Source organism: Bos taurus, chromosome 5, assembly GCF_002263795.3.
Source record: "Bos taurus isolate L1 Dominette 01449 registration number 42190680 breed Hereford chromosome 5, ARS-UCD2.0, whole genome shotgun sequence".
Taxonomy (NCBI): domain Eukaryota; kingdom Metazoa; phylum Chordata; class Mammalia; order Artiodactyla; family Bovidae; genus Bos; species Bos taurus.
In genome coordinates, this window is record NC_037332.1 from 51,221,359 (window position 1) to 51,233,621 (window position 12,263).

General features: G+C 36.1%; 1 protein-coding gene across 11 annotated transcripts in view; it reads right to left on the minus strand.

Moving 5' to 3' along the window:
• Positions 1–12,263, minus strand: part of USP15 (ubiquitin specific peptidase 15) — a 128,632-nt gene that overhangs the window by 74,247 nt on the left and 42,122 nt on the right. For 9 of the 11 annotated variants that reach the window (XR_003034598.2, XR_009494417.1, XR_009494418.1 and 6 more), the window contains 1 exon segment: positions 56–182. Coding sequence is in view for 7 of the 11 variants with exons in the window: in NM_001046430.2 (NP_001039895.1) it covers positions 56–182 (127 nt within the window). In the remaining 4 variants the exon portion in view is untranslated. 11 annotated transcript variants of the gene reach the window in all.

Below are 12,263 nucleotides of genomic sequence, written 5' to 3' on the forward strand. Positions count from 1 at the left end.
TTTAAATAAATTTTGAATAGCAATGGTTTAACAAAGAAACAGGATCTTGCATTACCTATTGTGTCAGCTTTGCTAAATCTTCGTGTTACAACATTGTTCATGTTTCCATTTTCACAGAGCTTCAATTCTGTGAGATATACTTCTACTTTGCAGTGCTTTACAAACATACCCTGTTCAACCACCTAGAAAACAAAACAAACTAGTGTCAGCTATAGCTTGATATATCTTACTGTTTTGAATAACATATCTCTAAAAAGACTTTAGAAAAAGCAGATGTCCAGTGAAAAAACCATAACTATTAAAACTCATTAATATAAAAGATACTGGATAGCTGAAAAAGAAAGGAACATTTTTGGAAATATTAATATTTAACAGAATATGAACAATCATGATACAAATATTAACAGACAGTATAGTAAGGCATTCTACTACTCTATGGAGATACTTTGGTATACTATAAATAATGAATACACTTAGTATTTATGATGAGAAAGTGCATGCAAAGTGTAAATACGGTTCGGATTAAAGATACAGACATACTTTATCTTTTAGCACTTGATCTCAAGCAAAAAACCTTTAAAAACCACTTAAAGTTTTATATAATTTCAGCTAGCAACAGCTATAATAACACTCTGTATGTTAAAATAAATCTTTTAAAACAGTAACTCCAAATTACTGTTGCCAAAATATTCAGCTATGCCCTGTAATTGATATGTTAGTTTTCCATCCTAAGATGACTTTGTTTGACCTTTAAATGCACACTGAGTAGTTCCAGGCAACAAATGAAAGGGAAAAAAAAGTTGCTAAACATGCAAGCAATAAAGCAGAAAGAGAAGAAATGTATATATTAGGGTCACCTTTTTAATAAGTATATTTCCTTTTGATCTTCTAAAGGTTAACTGTAGGATTTCAGTCATGAACACTGTTTCTGAAAATAGTAATCAGCCTGATACGTGATACATTAGACAAATATGGCAAAAGGGAGGCTCCAAATGACTGTTGTACTCACTTGCTTAGCATCAATTCAGTAAGGGACTCAGAATTTGTCTTTCACTTGCAGGGAAGTTGTTTCAGCTCAAAAAGTTCAAAGGTAGTTTGCTAGCATTTAAAACGTCCAATTCAATGCTAATTTTTATGATACTTTATAATATATATTCTCCTAATCATACTTGTTACATTTCTAAAGTAATAGTGTGCGATTCTGTAATGAACGCATTATATAAACTAGTATATTACTGTCTAAACCAGAACTAATTTGTTTTATATCATATTTGAAGTTAAGCATGAAGCAAAGGATATTACATTATCTATAAGATTAATGGAGCTATAAAGCTAAGAATCAAATATTCCTAACAATCAGAAATTTCTGCTCTGGGACTCAATATTCGAGTAAGAATATGTTAGTTACTAATCATCAGTAGGTTGCCAAACTGAGGTACTCACAGGCCTCATTTTATGCAGGGGGTCGGGGGTGGGGGAGGAAATTCTAACAGTAGAGCAGGTAATGGGATAAGTAAACAGGATAAAATTTAAAAAAAAAGAGAAAACCGTCCATTATGATTTACATTGAGGTATGTATTCTCTAAGTAAGCAGTTTCTTTTCCTGGAAAGAATCTGGTGATTTAACTGTCAGAAGCTCACTGTCAACAATAAATAAACATTAATTCCCTATTTCACTACTATATTACAACACAGACATCAACAAGGATCTATGGTATAGCACAGGAAACTCTACTCAACATTCTGTGATAATCTACATGAGAAAAGAATCTAAATAAGGATGACTACATAGACATGTATAACTGACTCATACTGCTATACACCCCAAACCAACGTAACTCTGTAAATCAACTATACTCCAAAAAACAAAAATTTTTAAAAAATTAAGAGTACTTCAAAACACACTCTTTATTAGGGTTCAGAATTTTTTCATTTTTTTCTTTTCTCCAACACCTTACAGTGATAATTAGCACTACTCAGAATACTATTGCTGTACTTAGAAGATTATACTGTTTCCAAAAGTAGTATATTAAAAAGCAGTTTTTTAAAGCAAGATATGAATTTGTCCTCCAACAATTTTTATTTGCAAGAATCATACTACATGAATGATTAAAGACTGAATACAACAGCACTGCATCAGAGAAAAATAATTAGCATATTTATATATTAGTGTCATAATACGTACATTATTTGTTCATTTAGTAACTCCTTTATATTTGTGTATATAAAGTATCCTATCTTCATTAAAAATGTTTGTGCTGAAAATAACCTTTAAAATGATGGCTATTAAGACTGTAATAGGAAGAAACAGGTTTATAAAATACCAGATACAAAGTTACATTTATCTAGTTACTATAACCATTAAAATATACATTTGATATAAGACAGAAAGGTGAATGTTCAGAAATAACAGTTATGTTTCAGAATTAGAGATGACAGCTAAAATGTTTTTTTCCTAGGTGAATTATAATATTTTTCTACATCAGAGATAAAGAGCAAGCACAAGATGAAATCTATGCTTGGATTCTATTAATTCATGGCCACAATGAAGGTCAAGTTTCTTTACTAAGTTAGTTAGGGAAATACAAGATAAAGCTGAATTAAACATAATTTCCATTTGTTCATTTTGCTTTGAACACTAGTGGGCAATCTGACTAACGTCATGAAATATACCTGATAAACCTAATGTAGTGTACTCTTTACAGTGGCTTATGAAAGAATTGACTTCAAGTGCCTACTTCTCCCCTCTTGGAAAGAGGAAGTAACTTCTAAAGAAATCTGTTACTTCAAAACAATTTGATAACACTGGGCCTAATGGACACATTTACTATTTTTGAGGAGTTATACTCATTTTAGCAGCATTTACTAAGTACCTATGTTCAGTGTTAGAAATACACAATGAATTAGATCCAGACCTTGAAATCAGGGTAAGAACACCTAGTGGTAAAAAGACAGACAGACTAGTCGAGAAGTATAATACAAATATGAAATCACAGGTGTTAATGTGTAACACAAATCTTATTTGTGATATTCTATACAAACATTTCAGGACACTTTAAAAACAAGAACACAAACATAACCATATTATCACACCTAAAGTATTAAAATGAATACCTTAATATCAAATATCCATTAAATTAAAACCAATTAAAATAAAAATGATTTTTAATATCAATCCAAATAAAGCCCATACACTGCAATTGAGAAGTCTCAAGTGTCTTTTAACCAAAAAATTCACCATTTATCTTTTTATTCTTGCAATTTTTAGTAAGACTACTTCATAGATTGTGAGTTATATTCTAATAAGACGCAGATAATATCTAGTTGCCCCTCTTTTTATGATGTCGGTGGCTCAGATGGCAAAGAATCTGCCTGCAATGTGGGAGACCCATGTTCAGTCCCTGGGTCAGGAAGATCCCCTGGAGAAGGAAATGGCAACCCACTCCAGTATTCTTGCCTGGAGAATCCCATGGACAGAGGAGCCTGGTGGGCTATAGTCCATGAGGTCACAAACAGTCGGACATGACTGAGTGACTAAGCAGCAGCAGCAGACATTAATTAACCAACACCTAGATCAGAGGTGGGGCTTCCCTGGTGACTCAGTGGTAAAGAACTCATTTGCCAATGAAGGAGACAAGGGTTCAATCCTTGGGTCGGGGAGATCCCCTGGAGAAGAAAATAGCAACCCACTCCAGTACTCTTTTCTGGGAAGTCCCATGGACAGAGGAGACTGTAGGGCTACAGTCCATGGGGTTGCAAAAGTCAACAAAGCAACTAAACAACAACAGACCAGGGGTGGGCTGACTCTGATCCATAGGCTAAAACTATTTTTTTTTTTTTGTAAATAACTTTACTGGAACACAGTTATTCCCATTTGTTTCAGTTCAGTTCAGTTAAGTCACTCAGTCGTGTCCGACTCTTTGCGACCCCATGAATCGCAGCACGCCAGGCCTCCCTGTCCATTACCAACTCCCGGAATTCACTCAAACTCACAACCATCGAGTCGGTGATGCCATCCAGCCATCTCATCCTCTGTCGTCCCCTTCTCCTCCTGCCCCCAATCCCTCCCAGCATCAGAGTCTTTTCCAATGAGTCAGTTCTTCGCATTAGGTGGCCAAAGTACTGGAGTTTCAGCTTTAGTATCATTCCTTCCAAAGAAATCCCAGGGCTGATCTCCTTTAGAATGGACTGGTTGGATCTCCTTGCAGTCCAAGGGACTCTCAAGAGTCTTCTCCAACACCACAGTTCAAAAGCATCAATTCTTCGGCGCTCAGCCTTCTTCACAGTCCAACTCTCACATCCATACATGACCACTGGAAAAACCATAGCCTTGACTAGATGGACCTTTGATGACAAAGTAATGTCTCTGCTTTTCAATATGCTATCTAGGTTGGTCATAACTGTCCTTCCAAGGAGTAAGCGTCTTTTAATTTCATGGCTGCAATCACCATCTGCAGTGATTTTGGAGCCCCCCAAAATAAAGTCTGACACTGTTTCCACTGTTTCCCCATGAAGTGATGGGACCAGATGCCATGATCTTCGTTTTCTGAATGTTGAGCTTTAAGCCAACTTTTTCACTCTCCTCTTTCACTTTCATCAACAGGCTTTTGAGTTCCTCTTCACTTTCTGCCATAAGGGTGGTGTCATCTGCATATCTGAGGTGATTGATATTTCTCCCGGCAATCTTGATTCCCACTTGTGCTTCTTCCAGCCCAGCGTTTCTCATGACATACTCTGCTTATCAGTTAAATAAGCAGGGTGACAATATACAGCCTTGACGTATTCCTTTTCCTATTTGGAATCAGTCTGTTGTTCCATGTCCAGTATCACCAATGGCTGTGTTTGCACCCAAAACAGCAGAGATAAGTAGCTGCCAAAGTGAATATTTTGGCCCATAAAGCTGAAAAGATTTATTGTCTTTTACAGAGTAAGCTTGGTGACCCTTTGACCATTAACTCATTAGGTCTTCTTCAATTTTGCTCAGTAGTGTTTGGTAATTTTCATTGTAGAAAAGCAGTTTTTCTAAGTTTATTTCTTGGTACTTTTATCTCTTCAGTTCAGTTCAGTTGCTCAGTCATGTCCGACTCTTTGAGACCCCATGAATTGCAGCATGCCAGGCCTCCCTGTCCATCACCAACTCCCGGAGTTCACTCAAACTCATGTCCATCGAGTCGGTGATGTCATCCAGCCATCTCATCGAAACATTATTTTAAAATTCAACTTTGTTGATTATATATAATTGGTTTTTCTATTAATACATTTACTTTATATCCATTCCCCTTGTGAAACTTAATTATTAATATTAATGGCTTATTTGGTAGAGCTTTTGGAATTTTCAACATATACAATTATGTCTTCTAAACATTACTATTTTACTTCTTCATCTTCAATCTTTATTCTTCCTCACATTACCACCTGGCTAAGACTTCTAATATAGTTATCCTTGTCTTGTCCCTGATCTGAGAGGGACAGCTTTGAACACTTTATCAATAAGTACTGTCTGCAACAGCTTTAGCTTTCTATTTCTAGTTTTAAAAAAAATCATAAATTGATACTGAGTTTTATCAAATGCATTTTCTGTATCTACTGAGATGGTTTTTCTACTTTATTCAGATAATACTAAAATTATAACAAGTGATTTTCTAAGTAAAATAAAAATTGTGTTTGAAAAAAATCCAGCCTATTTATTTTTAAACTTTTTATTTTATATTGGAGTATAGACAATTAACAATGTTGTGATAGTTTCAGGTGAATAGTGAAGGGACTCAGCTGTACATATACATGTATCCATTCTATCCCTGCAGCCTGGCCATTTTTAACTCTTTTTTTTTGCCCATTTCTGGCCTGGCTTGCTAATACTGTGTTATTAAATATTTGGTAGAATATTCACTGGTGATGCCTTCTGGAGTTAACAGTCTTCTTTGTGAAAAGATGTTTATTTAATGATTTAGCTTCTTTATTCAGACATGGCAATTGAGATTTTCTATTTCTCACTCAACACTAGTACATTCTTCTCTAGACATTTGACATTCTTCTAGACATCTGTCCACTTCACCTAAATTTTCAAATTACATAAAATTGTTCAAAATCAATCTTTTAAAAAAGGTCTTTGGACTCTGCTATTGTATTCCCCTTTTCATTCCTAATACAGATGACTTGTGCCTATTTTCCTTTTATTCTTGATCAGAGTCTTCCCAGGACTCATCTTTATTTTACTAGTCAAATTGCAATGTTCTTTACAATTAGTCAACTTTGGTCATTTAATGCATTTTTTTTGTTCTGTTTTATGTCTACTTCATTTAGTTCTTGATTAGTCTTAATTTCCTTTTCTTCTTTTCTTGAGACAACAGTCTTCCTTCTTTTGCAGTATTTACATTCAAAGAATGACTTAAGTCACTTTTATGCTGTATAGTTACCAACCAGTTCAAAATATGTCTAATTTTACATGTTAATCTTCTATGACCGAAGAATTACTTAGAAGTACACTGTTTCATTTCTAGGTAGCTGAGGGATCATCTAGTTATCTTTTTGTTACTGACTTCTAAATTCCTTGAGAGACAGAAAATACACTGAATAATTTCTAGCATACAGTATTGGAATTTGCTTGATGGCCCAGCATGTGTTAAAAAATATTTGTATCCTGCACTAAGTGCAGCGCATGTCAATTAGGTCACAGTGGTTAATCACGTTCAAATCTGCTTCCGAGCTTATTCATGTGTTATTGGCAGGCCTCTGTTCCTTTGCAGCTGTTGGCAGAGACTTCAGTTCCTCATCATGTAAGTCTTTCCATAGGCTGAATGCATGACATATGGCTTCACTCAAGAGTGACTGATCCAAGAGAAAGCAAGAGAGCCCTCCCAAGTTAGAAGTGTCAGTATCTTTTATAAACTCATTTTGACAACATATAATACTATAACTTCTGCTGTATTTTACTAGTCACAGAGACCAACTCTGGGATGATATAGATTACATGAGTATGAATAACAAGAGGTGGTGATAACCTGGGTGCAATCGTCAAGGTTATCTCCTACAGTACACTCCTCTGGTACCAATAAAGTTATTGTTCCTGTCACCAACATGCAAAATACACTCCACCCCTGCAAAGCTCCCAACTGGTCCCATCCCATTATAGCATCAACTCAAAGTTCAGACACGTGTCATCTATATCTGATGAAGGTACAGATGAAGATTCTTGGGTATAAGTTCCTTAAGCATCTTGAGTATGGGCCTATAGATCTATGGGCCTGTGAACGAGAAGATAAATTTACTGCCCCACTTACACCCAAAATAAAATGGTGGGGAAGGCAGAAGATAATCTCAGACAGATATTTCTGTTAAAGTGGGGAAATGAAGGGGTACAAAGAAGTTATTAGTCTACAGAAATTCTGAAATCCACCTGAGCAAACACTGAAAGTTCCTTGATTAGAGCTCACTCTTGCCTTGACCTGAAAAAACTACTCTTCGTAACACCTGGTTGTTTTCTGAGTCACCTTCTTTCATGAAAGTCAGCACATGTTTGCAGTTGAGTAAATTCTTAGTCTGATCCCTGCCTGTGTAAGTCTGGGAGGCCAAAGGTTTCTAAAATTTTACGCTGTCTCTACAGTCCAAAATGACAGTGATTCTTGAAAACACTGGATCTTTACTGGATTTCACTGGAGTTTCACCCAGGAGGCAAAAGTCAAAACCACAAATGTTATCTAGGTAAGTCCCTTCTACTCTGGGTTTATATTGAGAAGGCTCAGGGACACCATCCTGAAGCTTCTTAGAAGCCCTATAGTCCTAAAAGCCATATATTGAAAGGAAGAGCAAAGAACACCCTGAAATTCTTTAAAGGGCCTTTTTTTCTGAAGTGTACCCGAGGCACCACCTTCATCTTTTCTGAGATCTTAACAAAGAAATTTTACAGTCACAACCTTAGGTTTCAACTTTAGACCATGCTTTCTTGAGAATGCCTTGAGTTTGATTTTTGCTTGGAAGCATTTCTTTGTTTCAACATTGTCTGTCATCTGGAGAGGGTAATTTTCAAAACTAGCAAGTCTTGGCTCCTTTTTATTTAACAGTCCTTTCTTTAGCTTCTCTTTTCTCTCATCTGACTAGAAGCAGAACAAGAAGAAACTCAGCAGTACTTTCAATGTTTTGGCAGATTATTAAGTTTATTAAGTGTATTTTTTACCTTTCAGTGACATGTTGTTAAAAGTTTCTTCCATCTTATGACAAAAATCACTGGGTTCCAAGAAGACTTTCCTCACTTTAAGATCTCACTGGCAGCCTCCTCAAAGTCTAAAACTCTACTACTATTCAGGGCACTTTAGGCTTTCATTAATACTCTTAAAATTCTCACAGCTTTTACCCACTTCCCAGTCCCAAAGCCACCACCACATCTCAAGTCTCTGTTACCATAACACACAACTTCCAGGTACGAAAATCAGTATTGCTACCTGTGTGTGTATGCTTATTTGCTCAGTCATGTCTGACTCTTTGCAACCCCATGGACTTAGCCCACCCAGGCTCCTCTGTCCATGGAATTTTCCAAAGAAGAACACTGGAGTGGGTTACCATTTCCTCCTCCAGGGAATCTTTCTGACCCGGGGATCGAACCCAGGGTCTTGTGTCTTCCAGCATTGGCAGGTGGATTCTCTACCACTGTGCCACCTGGGAAGTCCATATTAGCTACTTACTACTATATAATAAATTCCCTGAAGTTTTTATCAGCTTAGCAAAGCAAACGGTATCTCACATAGTTTCTGAGGGTCAAGAATCTAGGGCAGCTTAGCTGGGCTGGTCTGGCTTGGGGTTTCTCACAAGGTTGTTGTCAAGCTGTGGGCTGGGACCTCAATTACTCAAAGTTCAAATGAGACTGGAGGTTTCACTTCCAAGCTCACTCAAATCATTGTTAGCAGATATCCATTCTTCTCTACTGCCCAGAGATCTCAGTTCCTTAACATGTGAGCCCATCCATAGGCTGCCTGAGTGTGCAGGTGAATTTCTCAGACTGAGAAATGAGACAGCAATAGGGTGTGTGCACCCAAGACGTAAAGCCAAGGTGTCTTTTATAATTTAATCTTTAATTTTTAAAATTAGGAGCAATAACATATTAGTTTCAGGTGTACAACACAATATTCAATGTATTCAATATTTATACACATGGTGCAATGATCACCACAGCTAAGTCTAGTTAACATTCATCACCTTACATAATTATGTTTCTTTTCTTACAATGAAAACTTTTAAGATCTTCTAGAAGTCTTAGCAATTTTCAAATATGCAATATCGTATTTTTAACTATAGTCACCACGCTGTACAATATATTCCCATGACTTATTTTACACCTTTTGACCTAAAATCTAATCTTGAAAGTGATATCCTGTACTATGATTCTGCTATATGTCACTGGCCACAAAGACCAGTATAATACAAAACCAGTACAGACCCTGGTACAATGTGGATGGGGACTATTCAATGCTGTGGCTATGAAGAGATGGAGATAATGGGGGTTGTCTTGGGGCAACTATCTGCTAATATTGCTATGTACATAATTTGATACACACCTGACCCTCATAAGAAATTATTACTATTTTAAAGAGCCTACCTTAACACTCATTTATAGTATTTGCTTCTGCCAGTCAGCATTTTTTCCTGTGTTTCCAAGCTTCTGTACAGAGTAAATTTTCATTCTGAAAACAATTTTTATTTCCATTGGTGCAAATATGCTGGTAACACATCCTATCAATTTATCTGAAAACAACTTTTTTCACTATTATTCTTAAGGATGCTTTCCAAGGTTATAGAATTCAAGGTTAGTAATTATTTTCTTTCAGTGTATTGAAGATACAGCATTATTATTATATTTTATTTTGGCTTTCTCTTGAGAAAGCATCTGTCTTACCCTTACTTTGAAGGTAATAAATCTTTTTTTCTGCCTATTACTGGGGATATCTTTGTTTTCTTAACAGTTTTTCTGTGTATGATTTCGTCTGAATTTTTTCAGCTTGGGATTCAGAGCATTTCTTTAACCTGTAGCATGATACCTTGCATCATATTTGGAAAATTCTCAACTATTATTTCCAGTATTACTTTTACCCCATACTGTCTTTCCTTTCCTTTGAGGAGACCACTTAAATCTATGTTACGCTTATTCATTGCATTCCATGTGTCCCTCTTTTTTCCTTATTTTCCACTCTTCAGTCTCTTTAAGCTTTAGTCTATTTTCTAATGGTGTTATCATTTACACATTGTTTCTTTTTAGTCTAGTATTTCACCCAAATAACCACAGATATACAAATATGAACTGTTAATGGGTCAACTTTGTAACATGCTTCAAATAAATCCAAATATGGTTTGGTCAAATAACAAGCACTTAATTCTTAACGTTTTCATATTAGTGTTCAGTTTTAGAATTACATTCTTTTTAACTTTTTTTTTTTAACATAACAAGCACAATATTTTAAGGTTTCTAATACTTCTGTCATCTGGATTCCTCATGAATCTGTTTCCATTATCCATTGTTTCTCTTGGATTTTGGTTCCACTGTACTTCCTGCCTATTTGCCTGTTTTATTTCTGGTTTTAAGATGAATGCCTGATATTTTAAGTGAGACATTTTAGTGATGATTTGAGGCCTAGGAATATGGTTAACTTTGTTTCTACATGAGAGCAGGGGTATTACCAATTCTAGATTTCTTAATGCAATCAGAAATTAGTAAAATTTGAAGCTGGGCTTCAGATTCTAAAAAACCAGTCAAGTCTATTCTTTGAAGTAAGTTCTACTGACATCAGGGTCTGTTCTTTATGTGAGTCTACTGGGATTAGAAGCATAGGAAAAATGGAAATTCCCAGACTTACTGATTTAAACTAAGATTGTGGCACCTGGTCCCATCACTTCATGGCAAATAGATGGGAAAACAGTGACAGACTTTATTTTTTTGGGCTCCAAAATCACTGCAGATAGTGACTGCAGACATGAAATTAAAACATTTACTCCTTGGAAGGAAAGTTATGACCAACCTAGACAGCATATTAAAAAGCAGAGACATTACTTTGCAATAAAGGTCCATCTAGTCAAACCTATGGTTTTTCCATTAGTCATGTACAGATGAGAAAGTTGGACTATAGAGAAAGCTGAGTGCTGAAGAATTGATGCTTTTGAACCGTGGTTTTGGAGAAGACTCTTGAGAGTCCCTTGAACTGCAAGGAGATCCAACCAGTCCACCCTAATGGAAATCAGTCCTGAATATTCATTGGAAGGACTGATGCTAAAGCTGAAACTCCAATACTTTGGCCACTTGACGTGAAGAACTGACTCATTAGAAAAGACCCTGATGCTGAGAAAGATTGAAGGCAGGAGGAGAAGGGGACAACAGACGACAAGATGGCTGGATGGCATCACTGACTCAATGGATACGAGTCTGAGTAAACTCTGGGAGTTGGCGATGGACAGGGAGGCCTGGCATGCTGCAGTCCATGGGGTTGCAAAGAGTAGGACACAACTAAGTGACTGGACTGAACTGAACTGAACTGATTTAAGTTTGAAGGAAGACATTTTAATAGGTACTCTAGATAGTTTAATACACACTAAAGTTTGAAAATTATTTTACAAGTGAAGCAAATTCCAACTGCCTCATTAAAAATAAATATATAATCTACTAATAGACTTCTTGGGGTTCCCTGGTGGCTCAGATGGTAAACAACCTGCCTATGTTTGGGAGAATCCAGGTTAAATCCCTAGATCAGGAAGATCCCCTGGAGACGTGAATGGCTACTCACTCTAGTATTCTTATCTGGGAAACCCTAGGGAGAGAGATGCCTGGCAGGCTTCAGTCGGACACGACTCAGCGACTAAACAATAAGACTTCTTAAACTTTTTTTCCTTCTCCCTATATGAAGTCTTCATCATTCTTTATCTTCTTTAATTTGCTTATCAGACATAGAGTTCAAAAAATGCCAATAAGGCCTCTTTCAAGAAGAAATGTCAAAGGAGTTGTCAGCTGATCAGTTTACTATATGATATTCTACATTTATTAAGGAAAAAACACATGTCATTAATGTTGAATTAATACAAGTTAACACATTTGAATGTATTCTAGACATAGGTTTTTCTTTACCCAGGAATAAAAGTCTTCTAGAGAGTTTTACAGCTAAATATTTTATCCTTCAAATGGTCAAAACACTCAGTTCTATAGGAACTATAGATAAAAATTGTAGGCCATTATATATACACACACATATATGTGTGTGCTCAGTTGTGTCCAACTCTGTGACCCCATG